Source organism: Mobula hypostoma, chromosome 7, assembly GCF_963921235.1.
Source record: "Mobula hypostoma chromosome 7, sMobHyp1.1, whole genome shotgun sequence".
NCBI classification, from domain to species: Eukaryota; Metazoa; Chordata; class Chondrichthyes; order Myliobatiformes; family Myliobatidae; genus Mobula; species Mobula hypostoma.
In genome coordinates this window covers 132979031-133000148 of record NC_086103.1, presented here as the reverse complement: position 1 = coordinate 133000148, position 21118 = coordinate 132979031, and the positions used below count along the sequence as shown (strand labels likewise).

The 21118-nt window shown below is 38.3% G+C and overlaps 1 protein-coding gene and 1 long non-coding RNA gene across 3 annotated transcripts in view; one reads left to right on the top strand and one right to left on the bottom strand.

Moving 5' to 3' along the window:
* The window catches only part of LOC134349544 (uncharacterized), an 89679-nt gene that overhangs the window by 33209 nt on the left and 35352 nt on the right, over nt 1–21118 (top strand). Inside the window, exon 2 of the long non-coding RNA XR_010018704.1 lies at nt 12958–13067. This is a non-coding gene — a long non-coding RNA (uncharacterized LOC134349544). The remainder of the gene's footprint in view (nt 1–12957; nt 13068–21118) is intronic.
* Nucleotides 4576–21118, bottom strand: part of LOC134349540 (PC3-like endoprotease variant B) — a 797797-nt gene continuing 781254 nt past the window's right edge. The window contains exons 20-21 of one of the 2 annotated variants that reach the window (XM_063054023.1): nt 11042–11097; nt 4576–4666 (exon numbers count right to left, since the gene is read on the bottom strand). In XM_063054023.1, the coding sequence (XP_062910093.1) occupies nt 11068–11097 (30 nt within the window). In that variant the 3' untranslated portion in view covers nt 4576–4666; nt 11042–11067. Of the gene's footprint in view, nt 4667–11041; nt 11098–15585; nt 19497–21118 lie in introns of those variants that run through there. The other variant, XM_063054024.1, reaches the window with a different exon arrangement.

Below are 21118 nucleotides of genomic sequence, written 5' to 3'. Positions count from 1 at the left end.
CCTAACTTCCTTAAGTAATGCACTGTGAAGATCAGGTGGATGGAAGGAAGTGCTGAGGCTATGATGGACTGAGCTATGCTTCCCAGTCTCTGTAGGCCCTGTCACTCCAGAGCAGTTGCAATACTAGGCTAAGATGCAGGATGCTTTCTATAGTGTATCTGTACTTCGAGATAATCTTCAAGAACATGCCAATTTTCTCAGATGCCTAGAAAAATAAATACACTGATGCATGTTTTTGCATCAATGCAGTCATTTAATTGTTTTTGGTTTTGGAACTACTGGCTGGTAGTCATTGAGACAGGATCCTTTATTGAAATTACCATCCTGCTTGAAGTGAAAAATCATTATAAATATAACTCCAACATAACTGTTTAAATTGTATTTGACCATCTGGAAGGTAATTCAGAATCTTATTTTGTGATATATTAAGCTTGCAACAAACAGCTGATGAAGATGCCAGATAAGTGAAGAGAGAAAAGCCGCAAGTCCTGCTTGCTCAAGTTGTGTGAGATAGAAGGAGGGTCAAGCTCAATGTTGGATCAAATGGAAAGTTACAATTTCAGCTGCTAATAGTTAAAAAAATTAGTTTACTTCAAAATTGAGGCCTCCTGGTTATGAGGGCACAGTAGTAGGGGAAAGGTGAGTTGATCAGTCATTAGGAGGTGTACTTGATCAGGTCATTGGTGGAGTCACACTGGCTCATTATACTGAAGGACTGGAAGAAAGGCAAGGGGATCATTTGTGCAAACTTTCACATTGTAACAGTAAGTTTATCTCAGGTAAAGATACTTCGTCACAGAAGAAGGAATGGGACTTTTAATATTTAGAAAATTCCTGATCAGAACTTCTGTAGCGCAGGTGGTAATTCAGTTATTGGTCTATTGTAAGCATCAGTGGGCAGGGGAATACACTAGTCCTACACCATACTAGATAACAAAGGTTCTGTATATATTAGCAAGTTTTCCTAAAGTTGACTCAGGTCACGAATTGCTGCTGTGTGTTGGCTTTGCATTCGGTGCCAAGTTACAGGAAACCTGTGGACCAATGTTAAAGTCAAAAGTGTTGAAATGTTTTTCTGACTGCATGACTAGTATTTGCCAATGGCAATCTATGTCTTCTGAGGGAATGTCTCACATGCTCCAAATATACATCAGTGAAAGATGAGGACCAATAAGCGAGAGTCAATGTCCCAAAATGCAGTCGGTTTTGCAGACTTCCACACCATACTTGCACAGGAATATATTACTATTCAGTCCTATGCAACTGCTTATCTGATCAGGATCTGTCCAAAGCCAAACTGGGTTTTTTTTCTGCAATTTCCTTATCAAGTAGTGTAATGGTAATGATGAGTTTGAGTACAGAGAGAAAATTAAGAACCAGGTGGCATGGTGCGAAGACAATAACCTATCCCTCAATGTCAGCAAGACGAAGGAAATGGTTGTTGACTTCAGAAGGACCGCACGACCCAATTTACATCGGTAGTACGCAAGTGGAACAGCTCAAAAGCTTTAAGTTCCTTGGGGTCAATATCACAAATGACCTGACTTGGTCCAACCAAGCAGAGTCCACTGCCAAGAAGGCCCACCAGTGCCTTTACTTCCTGAGAAAGAAATTTGGCCTGTCCCCTAAAACCTTCATGAATTCTTATAGATGCACCGTAGAAAGCATTCATCTAGAGTGCATCACAACCTGGTATGGAAGTTGTCCTGTCCAAGACCGGAAGAAGCTGCAGAAGATCGTGAACACGGCGCAGCACATCACACAAACCAATCTTCCGTCCTTGGACTCACTTTACACCGCACGCTGTCGGAGCCGTGCTGCCAGGATAATCAAGGACACGACCCACCCAGCCAACATACTTTTCGTCCCTCTTCCCTCTGGGAGAAGGTTCAGGAGCTTGATGACTCGTACGGTCAGATTTGGGAACAGCTTCTTTCCAACTGTGATAAGACTGCTAAACGGATCCTGACCCAGATCTAGGCCGTACCCTCCAAATATCCGGACCTGCGTCTCGGCTTTTTTGCACTACCTTACTTTCCCTTTTCTATTTTCTAGTTATGATATATAATTTGAATTTTTAATATTTACTATCGATTTGTACTCCAGGGAGCGCGAAGCGCAGATTCAAATATCGCTGTGATGATTGTACGCTCTAGTATCAATTGTTTGGCGACAATAAAGTAATGGTGAAAATGAGATGTAGTGTGTGGACCAGCAAATAATGTTGACATAGTCAGCCACACTCTATATACCTTCTCAATAGTTTTCAACCACTTTTACTTTTAGTTTCAAGGTTAACCTTCAGCTAGAGACAATTATGAATATCTCCTCTACTTCTTATCCAATTTGACATTCTATTGAAGCAGTGTGTAAAATGGATGCCATGGTACCCCATTTTACAGTTCAGGCCATTCTGGAGTTTGGAATTCAATTCTGGTGCCTTTGTGTGGGGAGTCTCTGTACGTCCTCCCTGTGGAATGTGTGGGTTTTTCCCTGGGTGCTCCGGTTACCTTCCATAGTCCAAAGTCATAGTGGGTAGGTTAATTGGTCATTGTAAATTATCCTGATATCAGGTTAGAGTTTAATCGGGTTTGTCGGGTTTTCTGGGGGTGGTGTGGGTTGTAGGGTCTACTCTGCAATGTATCACTAAATGAAATTGAACAAAAATGGTGTAATTGGCAAAACAAAAGTTGGACTTGAATCTGAACATGAGTCTTCAACACCATTCCTATCAGGTAGTAAAGGATGGATTCTCGAAGCTCTTTAAATGACAAGTTTTAGATAGGTCCTGGCTTTATGTGCAGGTGCACAGGACTGAATGTTAACATATTTTCATAAGGCCATCAAAATTGAAAAATAGATTCTGATAATTTTAAAGATGCATTTCTATACTATATTATAAAAATATATCAGTTTACATTTGGAATAAATGAAGGTGGTATGATTTAATATACTCAAAATTATACTTTGTTTGCAAATTATCATTATGTTTTGGTAACTACAGGTGCAATTCAATTATTTCTAAGTATCACTGGTAAACCTGACGGATTGTACTGTTATTACCAACCTACAGTTTTGGATATGTATTCTATGAAAGTAGTTGAGCAGCTCAGGAGCCTAGACCCAAGCTGACTGACAAATACACTAAAGACAAATGATTTAATACTTTTTCAGGAGTTCTTCCAAAATGTAACTTGAATGTGCAGTATGTCAGGCAGCTGCAAAGTGGCATTTTCAAGAGTGCCAATTTGCATCACATTATAATCTTATCTTTGAATGTTTTGAAGTTAAACATTTTAATGCCCACCTTGAAAATTAACTGTTGCAGGGGGGTGTCAGTAGAGCTGTGAATACAGAAGTCTGAACATGGATCATGATTGATGCTGGGCAAACCTGAACTTTTCAGCAATGCTAGCGATATAGACTAGATTATGAAGACATATATACATATATATATCGGCTCCTTACAGTTTATTGCAGACACTGAGATCAGTAGGTGGATTACATTTATAAATTAAAACTTATTTATTTGATTCAGTTCTTGTAAAATGTAAACCACTGTTGTTGGTGATTTTAAGAGACAATGCATTAAATACACATCAATATTTTGTGATAACAGTTATATTAAAGAGATCATTGCAGAGTACACTGTCGACCAGAGAGTTCTGGTTTCCTTTCTCTTTAGGAAATCATAGTAGTCTCTTATACTTACCAGAATGAGGTACTTAAAGTAGGAGAAATTTATATTGTGTCCAAAAAGCTGCATGTTGTCCAGGTGATGAGGTGTTGTTCATCATGTTTACATTGGGCTTTGGTTTTTGATTTTTTTTCTTTCTTTTCTAGGCCTGGATCATTAGCTGCTGACTGACCTGCTGAGTATTTACAGCAGTCTTTGCTTTTATACAAATCTATGGCTAGTTGAGTTGTGAGCAAGACAGTCAGCTCAAAAAATTAGATTTTACAGTCCTAAAGCATTCTTCACATCTCCACCACTGTAAAGGCAAAAGGACCCACTTAGAAGAGTTGGCATAATTCTTATGGTTTTATTTTAAAGGTGCTATGCATTCTCAAGGCTGTTGTGACTTTTTTTCACAATCTCTCCTAATTTTGATCAGATGTGTGCACAATAATCTCTGAAAACTTTTGACTGAAGCAGCCTTGCCATATTTTCAGCTGCTAAGAAGATCCTAATAGGCAGTTTCAAACCTACGAAGCAGGTCAATGCATGTCACTGTGGCTTGAAACCTAAGTGCTTTCTTCACTGTTTCAGCACTACTTTCAGCAACAATTAATATCTCCAAAGTGTCAGAAATGGCTTTCTAACTGATAGTTGCTGATTCAATTGCCCGGCACCTTGCAGCATAGTGAGATGGACAGAAAGCCTTTAGCCCACAACATCCATCAAAGGGGAGGAGAAGAATCCTTAGATGTTCTCAAAAGGCAATGAATTGATAATTTCACAATGATCATGAAGCAAGATCAAAGCACTTCGAACCAAGACCCACTTGTTACTAATTTCTCTCAGAATAAGTTTCAAGCTCTGGTCCATAACATCTGAAGCAGTTTTGGATCAACATCTTTGATTTATTTAGCTCTGCTTGACATCTGGCTCTGGAGAATTGATGCATCATCACAACGTTCTCCTCTCCTGCAATCCATATCCAATCTGCAATGTACAAACATCCTCTTTATTGCCAAGAATATCAACTCTACATACGTTTCAGAGCAGTCATGCATTCCAATAAAACTTTCATGCCTGTGTAAGGTCTGACAATCACTGTAGTGCTAATAATATTTGCTCACATCCCACTAAAATTTGTGCTTCAACCGTTATTTTTGAAGTGGACTTCTGCCTTCATAATTTGAGAAAGATGTGGGAGCACATCTTCTTCATCAGTCACTTCATTATATCTCATGACACATGCTTGCCTGTATATACACAGTTGTATATACAGGAAAGCATATATTCAGTGTCAGTGTGCAACACTCACTTTCATAACTTTCAAAAGTTGCTTCTTCTAAACGCATCATCGTAACCTCTAGTACCGAGATTGTGCAAACAGCTGAGTTTTTTGAAAAGGTCCAACAGCCCTTTTTTTTTTCAGCTGGCTTTTGCTGAATGCATGGATACTTACAGGAATCACGTCCTGTAAAATATGAGTTTTCATTCAATCCAACATCGCATGACTGTCATTTCTTCAAATTTGATGCCATTTTTTATCTCCAGACTTTGAAAATGCAGAACGCTGTTTTCCTACAGGAATGCTGACAAACTGTGCCATAGGTTCTCATGCACATCTTGGTTAAAGCAAGATTTTCCATCACTCATTATTAAAATATCTTGCTCTTGTCTATGTACTCTTGCAAGTCATGTAGTAATCATTATAAAACCATCAGGACTGCTCTGATGAAAGGGCATAGACCTGAAACATTAATTCACTTTCCATTTTTTGCTTTTTATGTTTTCACTGCGGTATTTTACAGTTCTAGAATTATTAGTGCATTTTACATTTGAGCATACATTGACCACATCTGAAAATAATTGGCTGTCACACAAGTAACTGAACTAATCACAGTCTGCATGTAGTCAAAAATATCTTCTCCCTTAGGTGCATCAAAGCTTGAAATATTTGTATTGAATTAAGCTTGACTTGTGGCTGCAGCTGGGATTTAAACTATTTAGGTATTGTGACCAGATTCCAAGGACAACCATGTTAAAATATTGGCACAATGCTTCACAAATGCAGAAGTGGTGAACAATCTGGTAAAGTTGTCCAATTCAGGTAGCACTTTGGTGCAATGTCTCTTCATTTCTTTACAGCCGCATCCTTCCAATGGTGCTGCTGTGTCCAGCTCCAGCAATCCACAGGTGCTCTTTGTATCAAGTTATGATATGCTTCCATCAAGTGTATCTTAAAGATGTGCCGATAGGTGAAATAGCCACTCACTGGTGTTGTTAGAGAATGAGGGCAGAATTAATGTTCATGAGGGAGTGTAGGTTTGAGAAGACAATTGGGGGAATGGGACTCGGGAATACTCTGAGAGTCATTAAAGGCATGATGGGTGAAATAATGCCCTCATTTGCATTGTAAGGATCATCTAGATTACTGGCTGTAACTGTCTTGTGGCTTGAATGTCTGGGGTGGTAAAGTGAGCTGTCACTCCAAAACATATCTCAGCCAGTAACACCTCCCTGTTACAAAGTGACAGAGGTTCTCTGTTTTGTCCTGTCTCATCATTTGGCACAAGATTCTTTTCCTCTATCAACACTTTTCCTTTTGTGCCAAGAGATGACTTTCTTACTAGCCAGGAACCCTGATGTTTATGTTCCATCATTCAACTTTAAGTGGTTGATCAGGCTGCCATGCAGATGCATTAGCAGCAGAAAATTTCCTGCTCTGTTACTTGTGCCAACTTCCACTGATAAGTAGCCCCCCCCCCACTTCCAAAGGCACACACAGCATATCCAATTAGTTCAATCATGGAAGTTTCACTGGGTCTGCAATGTGTTCATGCACTGTATGCTACACACTGATCTCACTGCCCGACAACAAACCCTCTGTTCAGCTAGGGAGTATATTTTACAAAATCGTAGCTGAATTCTGTACGATATTAGCTTGACAGAGGCATACATGATAACATTCATGGAGAACATCTACGAATAAGGGGAACATGGTTTAGAACAAATTCCCACAGTGAGATAAAGGAGCAGAATTAGGCCATTTGGTCCATTGAGTCTGCTCCGCCATTTCATCATGGCCGATCCATTTTTCCTCTCAGCCCCAATCTCCTGTCTTCTCCCCGAAATCCCTTCATGCCCCAACCAATCAACATCTGCCTTAAATATACATAAAGACTTGGCCTCCACAGCAGCCTGTGGCATTGAATTCCACAGATTCACCACTGTCTGGCTGAAGAAATTCCTCCTCATCTCCATTCTCAAAGGACACCTGTCTATTTTGAGGCTGTGCCCTCTGGTCTTAGACACTCCCACTCCCTTAGGAAACATCCTCTCCACATCCACTGCACTGCGGCTCCTGCAGTCAATGAGACAGATACAGGGGGATTGCTGGGTTCTTCTGCCTTGAGTTCTGTAGTTAGATATTAACTATTGCTCATCAAATATACAGCCATTGAACAGGATCAGGGATTTGCTGGTCCTCGTGTCCTCCCTTCCATGAGGCCTACCATTTTCCTTTCGTCCAGTGCCTCTTAAATGTCCCTAATGCACCTGCCTCTACTATCTCGCCTAGCTGTGCTTTCCACAAACTCTCTGTGTCAAAAACGTACTTCTGTCATCCCCTCTATACTTTCCTCAAATCATTTTAAAATTAAGCTCTATCATATTAACTATTGCTGCCCTGAGTAAAAGGCACAGGTCGTCCATTCTGTCTAGAACAATAACAGAACCAAAGTAATTTATCAAAAAATATTTAATGGAATGAACTGTTGACATACTAAGCATTCATTTTAGGTACTCTGAAATGGGAATGTCCTGCATTCTGAATGAGCCTGGGTCTCCAGTATGGCAATGGCCGTGAGTTCTGCACATGGTTATTCAGCTTCTGAGGGATTGTCTCACAAGTCAGGGAGCACAAAGCTCATTCAGATGAGGAAGAAGAGGAGTGTTGTTGCATATTGCTGTCACGGCAGGTGAAAGCCTTCTCTTGTAGCACTGGATCTATGTGCGGGTGACTGCCTCCTGCTGCTCAGTTTTGGGACAGCTCAAGGTGTTGATGGCTTCTTCCTTCTATAGCCCGACACCTACAACTCCCTGATCCCGGGACTACAGCATGAAGGCACATTTTGCCTCAGTGTTATTGTGACGCCAACTCTAGAAACCGCTGAATCTCATACTCAATTTCAACTCCACAATTTGAAAGCAAGTTGTGCGGTCACCATCATTAATTCATCCAATTGGGAAGGAAATCTAAAAATAATGGGGCAGATTTTCTTTTTTGCCTAGCCTTCCAATTCTGACAGTGCCCCTCCAGGGACAGTGCTCTTCCCGGGCCCCAGATCATAGGACTTCAACATGCCAGAGAACAGCACAGGAACTATGCCAGAGCTCAGAGCCTCCTCTTGAACACAGAATGACTCTGCAGCAGGCTAAACTACTACTGTACAGTCCATGCTGTCTTCTCAATGCTACCATTGGACATGAGTTACAGAAGCCTTAGGTCCCACACAAAATGCTGGACGAACTCAGCAGGCCAGGCAGCATCTCTGGAAATGGAAAAAAAAACAGTTGAAGTTCTTGGCCAAGAGATCTCTTCAGGACCTTGACCTGAAACATTTACACTTTATTCCTTTTCATAGGTCTTGCCTGACCTGCTGAGTTCCTCCAGCATTTTATGTGTGGTAACCTGGATTTACAGTATCTGCAGAATCTAAACGCAAGAGATTCTGCAGATGCTGGAAATCCAGAGCAGCACACACAAAATGCTGGAGGAACTCAGCAGGTCAGGTTTGTTTTTTTTTGGGTAGGGGGTGTTTCTTTGTAATATCCTTTTCTTTTTATTTTTTTCCCATGATTAACTATGTCAAGAGTTTGGAAATCTACTACACTTGTACTATTTGTAGTCTTTTTTTGTATATGTTTAATAACAATAAGGTAATTCCATTCTCTTTGTATCAGTATTGTTATTATGTTTATGAACTTGAAAGTTAATAAAAAGATTAAAAGAAAGAAAGAAAGAAAGGAACCCAGCAGGTCAGGCAACATCTATGGAAATGAATAAACAGTCGATGTTTTGGGCTGAGATCCTTCTTCAGGACTGGAAAGGAAGGACAAAGATGACAAAAACTCTGCAGAACTTCTTGTGTTTATGTTTAGTGTTAGGTCCCACGCCACCAGTTTCAGAAACAGTTATTATCCTCCAACCTTCGGGCTCCTGAACCGGCCTGGGTAACTTAAGTCAACACAATTGAACCTACAGACTTACTTTCGAGGACTCTACACTTCATGTTCTCAGTACCTTCTTTTTTATCTGCACAATTTATCTTATTTTACACTGGTTGGTTGTCAGTATTTGTTTCTGTATAGTTTTTCATATATTTTATTGTATTTCTTTGTTTTCTTGTAAAAGCCTGCAAGAAAATGGGTCTGAAAGTAGTGAGTGGTAACATTTATGTACTTTGATCATAGATTTTACTTTGACTTTGACCCTTCCGGGTTCACTGGCCATCAAAATCTGTCAGTGCTCTGTGAGTCAGAGAGTCAGCACTGAAACAGGTCCTATGGTCTATCTAATTCACATCAAACCATTTTAACTACTTACTTCCATTAACCTGCACTTGGACCACAACCCTCCGTACCCCTCTCATCCATGTACCTATCCAAACTTCCCTTAAATGTTGAAATCAAAATCACAACCACCACTTCCACTGGCAGCTTGTTCCACACTCTCACTACCCTCTGAGTGAAGAAGTTTCTTCTCATGTTCCCTTTAAATGTTTCACCTTTCACCCTTAACCACGACCTCTAACTGTAGCCTGCTTGCATTTACCTTATTTATACCCCTGATAGTTTAGTATACCTCTATCAATCTACCCTTAATCTTCTACATTCTAGGGGATGAAGTTCTAAACTATTCAAACTTTACTTATAATTCAGGTCCTCCAGACTCGATAACATTGTTGTAAGTTTTCTCTGTACTATTTCAATCTTATTTACATCTTTTCTGCAGGTAGGTGACCGAATCTTCACACAATATCCCAAATTAGGCCTCACCAACCTTTTATACAACATCAACATAACATTCCAACTCCTGTATTCAATATATTGATGTATGAAAACAATGTGCCAAAAGCTTTCTTTATCTACCTTGATGACGCTTTTCAATGAATTATGGCCCTGTATTCCCATATCCCTTTACTCTACAGCACTCCTCAGTGCCTACCCTGGTTGGTCCTCCCAAAGTGCAATACCTCACACTTGTCTGCATTAAATACTACCTTCTATTTTTCAGCCCATTTTTCCAGCTGGTCCAGATTCCGTTGCAAGCTTTGATAGTCTTCCTCACTGTCCACTACACCCCAGTGTTGGTGTCATCCACAAATTTGCTGATCCAGTTAACCACATTATCATCCAGATGGTTGATATAGATGACAAACAACAACAGACCCAGCACCTATCCCTGTGGCACTCCACTTGTCACAGGCCTCCAGTCAGCGAGGCAACCATCTGCTACCATTCTTTGGCTTCCTCTGTGAAGCAAATGTCTAATCCAATTTACTACCTCATCCTGAATGCCAAGCTACTGAACCTCCTTGACCAACCTCCCATGCAAGGTCTTGTTAAAGGCATTGCTAAAGTCCATGTTGACAACACTGCCTTACCTTCATCAACTTTCCTGATAACATCCTTGAAAAACTGGTTAGACATGACTTACCTCACACAAAGCCAGTCCCTGTCTATCCAAATATTTCTACTGTATATCTAGTCCCCTAGACTACCTTCCAATAACTTTCCCATGACTGATATCAGGCTCACTGGTCTATAATTTCTGGCTTATTCTTAGAGGCTTTCTTAAACAACCGATGAACCCACTATCACTACAGATCACATCTTCTCCCAGTTCCGTTCTGAGCCACAGAGCCAGACTCAGTGCCAGTGACCTGCTTGCCGCAGCCTCTCCCTGGTATTCCCCACCAACAGTATACACTGTATATATAGTATATATTGAGTGAATCAGCCACAGGGGGACTCTGCACTGGCTGTCCATTCCCCTACCCTCTCCCGACAGTCACCCAGGTACCTGCCTCCTTCAACTTAAGGGTGACTATCTCCCTGTAGCTCCCATCTATCACCTCCTCATTCTTCCATACGAATCACAGGTCAACAAGCTGTAGCTCCAATTCTTTAACACGGTCTCTAAGGAGCTGCAGCTCGGTGTACTTTGAGCAGATGTAGTTATCAGGGAGACTGGAGGTCTCCCAGAGTTCCCACATCTCACACAAGGAACATACCACTAACTCTAGACCCATTCTCAGTGCACTTCCTATGTACTAACAGAAAGAAAACTTATTGGAAACTTACTTAGAGCCTATGTCTGTTCTCTTGAGTCATCGTGGAAGTCTTTCATATTCACAACCCTGATAAAAAGAAAACACAATTTTAAGCAGAGTAAAATTGTTATTTTTAAAATCTAAAATCTGAAGTAACATATACACTTAAAGACAATGAAAATAATTTAAAATCACTTAATTACATAGCAGGAGCTCAATGTACCTTTCTTCTGTTGCTCATTTCATTTGACACAATTCCACTTTTGCAAGGCTTACTTGATTCAGGCTCAGCAAACTTCTGAGTCTGTTGCAGAGCTGACTGATACAAGGGCAGCTGACAGGACAGGTAATGGGGCAAAGGATGCTACTGCTGCCCTCCACCACACCAGCACCAGATTTCTGGTGAGAAGAGTATGTAATAATGGTACTCTAGGAGCAGATTATCTACTCCAATAACGTTAACACTGCGACTGAAGGAACATTTAAGTTTAGTAGCCTTATCAATGCCAGAGTGTTGAGAAATTAAAATTTAGGATTGCTAGAATTTTAGTTGTTGGAAAAATTTTGGAGCAATCTCCATGAACGGTTGGTTATAGTGTCTTAACAATCCGTCGGGAGATCACAGGGGGTCGAGGTGTGCTGTGGGAGGAAGGGAATTGGTGCTATTTTAGGTCAAAACCCCACATCAAGGCGCGCACATCAGCATTTTTTTCTGCCAGTTATGTTTGCTCCCCTGTACGTACTGTAACGTGACCTGAGCTCTGCTCTGCATTCCCTGCTGCTGAGTAACATGTTTAGCAATGAGTTTGTGATCTCCTGACACTGTTTGAAACATTGTTTCCAGAATCTTTCCTTACCTTATGAGTATGAAATAATGGTAAGTACACTTATTAGCAGTTTTACAAAAGCCTAAGTTACCCAGTCCACCAAAATAGTTAGAACAGGAACTTAAAGTGACCGCCACAAGTAGGGCTAATTTGAGGCTAGCTCACAATGCTGGGTCAAAAGAATTTTTGCTCTGCAGGCTGATCCGATGCTGAATTGGTTACTTGAAAATGTGAAGTAATCCAATATTCAAAAGTTTGGAGTATGTTCAAACCCCTGTTTCATATTTTGACATTGCTCTCCTATTACTGGCATTATGTTTGTGCATTCATTTTCATGTGACAGATATAATATATGTTATTAGCAATTTCAGTTCAGGTTAGTCAGGAGAACCTTTCAATTTATAACATATATAACATATAATATAACATATGTTATTAGCAATTTCAGTCCAGGTTAGTCAGGAGAACCTTTCAATTTATTGCAATCTACTTTCATATTTAATCAATATTATTCCACTAGCTGAAGAACATAATTGGCTTGGTGTACATAGACTATGTGAAATACAATTTTACTTACATACATATTCAGACTTGTCAAGTAGCATATCATTAACATGGGCTAGTTTACAATAATGACCCGCATTCACCAGATGTTGTTTTATTAGCATTTCGTTTGATACTCATTCTTATTAAAATACTGTTTTAAAGTTTGGAAGTCTCTGATCTTATTTCAATGTGCTTCTCTTAGATACAGATAACCACATTTCAAAAATTGATCAGTGCAATGGAAGTTGAGTTTAAAGGGCATGAGTATTCAGCAACTACATTTGGAACTGGTGTGGATATGGTGAATAGCCAGTAGAAATGGAAATATCTTCTAGGAAAATGTAAATAGCAGCTTCTCTGTAATAGCAAAGCATTGGTTTCAGTACAATGGCAAATAGATTGCTATATCAATGCAGTGAAGCGTTGTGGCTGTTAAATTGGTGATTATTACTCACTGACCACTTGTTGATTCATCAGTGCTTGGCAAGAGTGTTATGGGTTACAAAAACAAAGTGCAGATTGGATGTAAACTAATTGGTGAGGCACAAACCTATTTCTGTTCTGTATCTTCTAGCGTTGAGACCAAGGCCAACTCTACACTTGATGTACCTGCCATCTACTGAAGTTCTCTGATGCATTGCCCACAGAGAAGTGGCTTCTCTAATCACCCAAATGTGATGTAAGGTAGGAAGTATTCACATGATATGACTAACATGCTTTTCCTTTACCTTTCTCTTGTTTTCAGTACTTAAATCGTGTAGAGAAACCTAAATCCCCAATGAGAGTAGTCCAGAAAAATTGTTGGGAACAATCAACAGACCTATCATGTCCCAGTGACACTTGATATTCTGATACCTAAATGCCTGAGGCACTTCAAATGCTTCAAGCAATACAGTCTGTCAAATTATGTACGTAGAATGGCCTCATTATGGAGAGAGATTAATGTACTTCTGCAAGACACATGCAACTGTGATCAAATTACATTCTCATTGACAGGCCTCAGGTTTTATTTTAGGATTTTGGTACATCATAAGTAATATTTATGCCTATATATCTAAGAAACTGAGAAAACAAAATGGAGAAAATAAGAAGATGGCACAAGGCAGAGGTCGTGTTTGAATATGTTTAAAGTCTAAACATGCCTGTGGGCAAATCCAGCTTTACAGCTAGAACAAATATTGAAGATTTATTTTGACTGTACCAAGATTTATTCTTTTGAAGTCAAGTTGATTTAACATTCCCAAATGTTACATATTATGGATGTCTCTCTTCCTAACACTCACATATATTCGCTCTCTACAACACATATCAAATGTGCTGTGATTGTCATGTACACAAAGATAATATAAAACATGTTCATAAATAAGTTACACGTTGAATATCTTTATCTTACACTTTGAACATTGTGACAATTGCAGATATGCAGCTGATAAATTATGATTTCAGACTCACATTTTGCAAATCATAATTATCATATCTAAATATTATTTTGGATTAACCATGTCACATTCAATGTTTCATGTCGGCTACTGTTATATTATGCATTATGGGTGACATACATGAATATATTATGACAGATTTAAATAATGATTGTTATACATGCATATTGTTGCAGAAGTTCCTCAGGGAGTGCCATATGCCTAGGCATCTTTATTGTCAAAGATCTTCTGTTATCATGATGTCAGAATAGGAGACATTTGCCGAGATTCACACTGTGCTCGGATGAATTCTAACCATACAGATAATAGTATAGTCTGGGCCAGATGCAACAGCTTAGGTAACCTGTAAGCTTCCGTTTATATGTGGTGAGCAACGCTCATGCCCCACAAGTGATAGTCAATGGCCTTCTTCAACTAGAAAGTACTGAACTGTGTCCCCTTGATACTCAATGGCATGACCAATATAGGATGCAGATATAGTATCCTGAAGGCCTTAATGACCAGAATGTTAACTGGATACATACTGTAGTTAGAAGAATGGACCAAATGATTGTTATTCTGTAGTGACTGCTCAATACCTAAAACCCCAACGTCTTCCCACCGCCAACAGGACACAGACTAGGAATCCGACTGGATAATTCCCCTCACCCTGATGAGTGCAGCACCAATGGCATGCAAGAAGATATACACCATCAATTTTGATCTGGAACATTTTTGTTTAGTGGCTGGCAAATGGCAGTTTAACAGAAGGAATGGTGAGTTGATATACAGATGCCAAACTACAGTCAGTGGTCACTTCATTAGACACTTCTTGTACCTAATAAAGTGGTCACTGAGTGTACTCTTGAGGTCTTCTGTTGCTGTTTGACGTGTTGTGTGTTCAGAGATACTCTTCTGCACACAACTGTTAAATTACACCTGGTTATTTGAGTTACTGTTACCTTCCTGCCAGCTCAAAATTCAAAGTTCAAAGTAAATTCATTATCAACGTAAATATATGTTAGCATATACTAACCTGAGATTTATTTTCTTGCTAGCATTCACAGTAAGTATAAAGAAACACAATAGTGAAAAACTGAACACATAGATTCTATTGTGTTTCTTGAAGCAATCTGGATGTTTTCCTCTTACTGCTCTCATTAACAAGATATTTTGTCCGTAGAACTGCTGCTCGCTGGATGTTTTTTATTTGGCTTTTTGCACCATTCTCTGTAAACTCTAGAGATTGTCGTGTGTTAAAATCCCAGGAGATCAGCAGTTTCTGTGATACTCAAACCACCCCATTTGGCACTAACAATCACTTCATGCTCAAGGTCACTTAGATCACATTTCTTCCCCATTCTGATGTTTGGCCTAAACAACAACTGAACCTCTTGACCATGCCTACATGCTTTTATGCATTGAGTTGCTGTCACTCGATTGACTGAACAGATATTTGCATTAATGGGCAGGTGTACACTAAGTGTATAGATATGATGGTTTTAAGTTCTTGTTTGTTGGTGGTATAATGGAAACCAAAGAAAATTTGTCATGCAAGTGTCAGTGAGATGATTTATATGGTTCACTGACATTGTATACATAATTTCACTCCTCCTCCTCCTTGTTCAAATATGCTTCACTATCTCTGGTGCAATAAACTAGGCCTAAGTATCACCATTCTGGAGTCCTTCAAGATAAGTTGATACACTTGAAACACATAGCATACTAGATCAGTTTTCTTGAGGATGTTGCTTTAATAAAAATACTTTCAGCTGTGTCACTTGGATTCCTCACTGGAATCATAATGATGTTTTAGGGGAAGATCTTTTTTCTCTAAGCAGCCATGTTGCAAACCTACTTAGCAACATGAATAGATTCGGGTGGGTGGATTGTTTTTCTCCACTAATGCTCTCTGCACTGTAGTGTATTTTCAGTATATTCTGTTTTTGTTTAAAAATTCCAATTTCCAGTATCTGTAATGTTCTGCCCTTAGCATATAATTTACCTGTTTTATTTTCATACGGTATTTTGAATTCTAACAATGAAGAGAATGTGTTTGTGTATAAAAGGCCATAGGTTGCACTTGCTCATTCATTTTATTGGACAAAAAAGAAAATAACAGAAGAAACTGAAAAAAAAATCACAAAGGACACAAATCAAAAGGTTCCCAAAATACCCTGATGCCATTAAATAATTATTGTGAAACACATTGTGAATTTTGATTTAGCAATCAAATATTGAGCGTAACATACTTTAAAAACAGACTTCATAAATGGGCCGTGAAGATAAAATATCCAAGTTATATTAGGAAATATTGTATCATCGACATTGTCTGTCCGCAGAAACCTAATATTCCATCTGCTGGTTCCAAAGTTTTTGAGTTCACAATGCTTTCAGAGGACATTTCCAAGTAATAGGTCTCTTCAAAGAATTACTTTTTAAATTAAGCACTACAACTAAACAGTCAGTATCAGGCAATGTCAAAATTTCACTCTCCCACCAAGGTCAGTAATAATTAAGCGAATATTTTGTACTTTATCAGTGCTTTGTCAGTTAAAGTTATAAGTTTCAATTCATTATATAACTTGCTATTAAAACTACATTATTAGTTTTCCAAAAATAATCAATAATAAATAGACAATCAATTTTGATTGTGAGAATTCATTTGATGCTGCATTATAAGCCAATCTGTAGGATTTTGTGGGGCTGGTATAGTTTGAGATTCCTACAAGTTTCCTGCATTGTCTAAGGAGCAATTTATTGGTTGACTGTGGTTCAAAGTTTAGTATTTGAAGATGCAGAAATTAACTCTTCATTACATATCCTTTAGATATCTGACTTCTGATCTAATGGTCATGCCATGGCCAGTAATAGAGGGTAACATATTTAATTGGAGTTTAAAAAGCTGCATGACTCCATGCAATGAAAATTCCTTAAGATATTACTTCTTCTTTCATCTTTTAAGTAGGCAATTGAACACACGGCCAACAAAACTTAAAGATAAGTGGATCAAATTATTGTGGCATAGCACTGTAAAATTATCTACAATCAAATGATTAATAAAAATGAGCAGGATTATGTTCAGGAAAAAAATCATATAAATGTTTTATGATAAGTTAGTGAAAGCATCCAATGAGAGCTACCCTTTCCTAAAAAAATTTGGTTTTATTTTATGATCAAGCTCATAGGAGAATTTGATTCTCTATTTTATTAATAACCAATGATAGTTACATTTTCCACTAGTAATGTTAAATTATAGATTATTGTATTATGAAGAAATCTTGATGTAGCACTTTCTGCATTATGAATCATAATGGAGGATGTCTTTCTAAGTGATCTTTTTTTTGTATTTTAAGACTCCATTTACTCGGTCATTTGTAACCTAGCCCAGATGGCCACTATCATTATGTATATAGTTTTAAAGTGACACTTGAAGGTTTATGTGATGGTGTTTCCTAGGAAAAAATAAGGCTATTGTTCTGGACTTTAAAAAGCCCAAAATTTGTTACTAGCAGAGACATAAAAATTCCATTCACAAATTACAATCTTTTAAAAGTATTACTGTAATTTGTTTTCAGACATGATAGCTAATTGATGCAAAATAGTTTTTGGGTTCACACCTGCTTAATGACAACTCTGTATGTTTTTATGCTATGGTGTAGTGCAATCTTTATCTCCCAGTTAGAATGAGAAAACCCTCAGCTGGCATCACCTTGCTGGCTTTGACTCATTTTAATTTTATAATGTGAGGGTGCAAAGCATTGGTACAACTGTCAACTGTTCACTCCCCAACTAACACACCTCACTTTCCTCTTAGAATCTGTCATCAAATCATCCCACCTTTCTTGTCCCAGGAATCCCTGTCCACTCAGAATATGTTGGCAATTCTCAGTCCCAGATGAGTTTCACAGTCTTAATCTGGGTATAGTGGTTGAAGAAGAGGGCCAAAATTTATAAACTAAATACAGTTTCTTCTTAATTCTGAAGATAATATTTCTAATTCTTGTAGCAAGATAATTCTAGCTTTATTTTTTAGATTAATTTAAATAACTTTATGAGACGTTTATGCAATTCAGTTTAATTACTTGAGGAGCCTTTATGAGTTGGTTAGGAATTTATCCTTGATTGCTGATACTAAACATACAGTATGGTAGTGTCCATGTTTTGTATTCCACTTTTGCAAGTCAGTCCTTCAGACTTTAGTGGAACTGAATTTGGAACTGAACCACACTGTGCAGCCACTGGCTACTATATCAAGAGTTTAGCACTAGTGATCAAGGACAGATTTGATACCCGCTCCTTCATGCTGCTTTGAAGCTGAAGGCAGCACATTGCTTTCACCTTTTGCTACCTCCAGAAATAGGAAAGGAGATAATGACACTACGCAAAGCTTCGTTGAGATGGTGGCTCCTATATAATTTGGCAGGTTGAGCTAGGATTATTTTCACTTGGGTTATCAGGTGCACCTCACTTCATATGCTACAACAGCATTATCAGCAGAGTCAGCTGACAGACTTAGACAATAAATGGGGCTGTGCATACTTAAAAGTTAGGGGCGAATTTAAAAGCTCAGGTTATAAACATTATTATTTTGTTATTTTCAGACTGGAAAGTTCAAGCAAAGTTATATCTTCAATTGAAGGCTTTAGTATGGAAACCACATTTTAAGTTTTGTAAACACTAAAATAGAATTCACAATCTAAGGTTAATATATTCATCATAATATCCATTTCTGCATCTTCTGCCAGTGTCCTGCTGATGAAGCAGAATGTAATAAACAAAGCTCAAATATTATACAAGGCTATAGTTTTGGACATTAATGAATTGGAGACTCCTCTCGCACAGACATTCATGGCTGAATTGCCTGTTCCATGTCCTGACCTTAGATATTGTAAATAACTAGATCCAGGAATCAAAAATAGTTTACCCTTATAGTCACTCCAGAAGGAAAACAATAAAAATAGTCCAAGAGAAACTATTATTAAGTCTGGTGGGTTGGGGTGCAACTCTATTGGATATGTATTGGATAGTAAGTTCATGACCTTCTTAAAAATAGTTTCAGGAAATAGTGATTTGAGTGAAATATTTTCATTATTACTTTCTATTGGGACTGTGGAGCAAGAATTTGCCTTTAGCACCAGTGCAAAACTTTAACCCCCCCCCCCATCTCCTGATAATATGTAATATGCTTTCCATGGAGACAGAAAAGACTGTAAATGTTGGATTCTGGAGTGAGAAACTGCTGAAAGAGCTCAGTAGCTCAAGCAGAATTTGTGGTAGAAAAAGGGTAGTTAATGTTGTGGGATTTGTTGACTATCTCTCTGCCTCCACAGATGCTGCTTGACTTGCTGGAGTCTTTCAGCTGTTTGGTTTATGCAATATATATATTCCTTTGGATATTCTGTTCAATCGGTTTCTAAAGAACCATGTATGACAGGATTAAAACTGTTATTGCTTTGCTTTCAAAAGAGCAACATCCCAAAGAATGTCAAATTAAAGAGCTATTGCTTCTTGTCATTATGAATATTCTTGTCTTAAGTTATTCCCTTATGGGTTTTCTTCATATTTTCCATCTTTGGCTTTTTCGATTACTTGAGAAAACGTTCAGTGAAGATGTCAGATTCTTGCTCTATTCTTCTGCTGGCTGAATGTTGCTTCTTTCAGATTCCAACTAAACGTCATTGAGATCCTCTGGCTGTGATAGGAAAGTACTTTAGAATTAATAAATGTGATAAGCATATTTCAGATCCTTTCTAATGACTGAAATCCAACATAACTCTAAAATCTCTACTCTTCAAACAAAAAAAAATCTCTTCCATCCTGTTAACTTCAGTGGCTAATTGCCATAAATAAAAAGAATAGTTTCTATCATGTTAACTTCAATGCCACATTATCTTGCATTAAATATTATGGCATAATTTTTGCAATGTTTTTGCCTTTTATCATATTTTTATCTTTAAACAGAAACCATAATAATTTTGTTGGTTTGAAGAAAATAACACCATGCAACATATTAAACAGATCAATTATCAAAGGTGAAATAAAACTGAATGCCAGTGATTTGAAATTAAATAGGGGTAATATTGGATGTGGTTAGAATCAGAAAACAGCTAGATTACTGAGAATTCTGTCACTTCAGCTTGGATGGCATGGGAACAGGGATGCCTAAAGTGAAATGGACATCTTTAACCAGAGAGAAGAAAATTGCCCGTGGTTCCTGATTGCGATGCAGTCACCCTAACTGTAAATGAGTATAAGTCAGGTGAAGACAGCTTTGAATTTGATTGCTCACAATTGCGAGGAGTAGCTATCAGTACTCTATATAGATAATGGGTACTTGCACATGATACAGGAGCGCCAAGAGCAGCTGTAAGCACTGGTAGGAAAAGAGAAAATTCGTGCACACCCCCAGCTGACACCACCCCATCATTTGCATATCATGAAAGTGTTTTAGTTGGAATAAATCAGAAATAAATTGAAACAGTGAGTATAAAAATGTCATCTCTTTGCGAGCAGCAGTATGTCCGATGCAATGTTAATCTTAATCCACACCTTGTTATGTAATTCACCCTTGCTTTTTCCTCATAAGAAAGTTTATTCATTGACTTGTACCCACTACCAAATTTCTCTCAGAATATGAACAGTTTTAGATAGAAATACATCCAGCAATGAAGAAATGATAAATCAGTGAGTTAATTCCATGCATCTTTATGAAAAATCTGAGTTAATTTAAACACTCATAACCATGTAGCATTTTATATAAAGAACACCAGATAACAAGAAGTTACTAATAGGTGCCATCAACCAAGCCCTTAAGCTTTCCCTGTCATTCGATGTGATTGTGATTGATCTATACTGACCTCGGCTTCTATTCTGTGCCACTTCCCTATAACCCTCCATTTACTGATCTTTCAAATATTTATCTATTTCATCCTTAAATATGTCTAATGATCTGGTCTCCAACACCATATATGGCAGAGAATTCCAGAGATTGACTAGCTTTGACGAGAAGAAATAATTACGCAACTCAGTTTTAAGTGACTGGCCACTTATTTTTCAGTAATGTCTCCTTGTTCATGTGACCATTCCACAACAGAAAAGATTTTAACATCCACCCCACAAAGTCCACTCAGAATCTTTCATGAAGCCCAATTAGGATCTTCTGTGCTTTAAAACGATCAACCCTCATCCTTTCAAACTCCAAGGGATACACAGACCCAAACTCTCTAGCCCCTCTTGAAAGGACAGATTGTTAACCTTTCATTGGAACTGATTTCGAAATGCATTTGATTAGATTTGTAATTACTATTTTGCTAG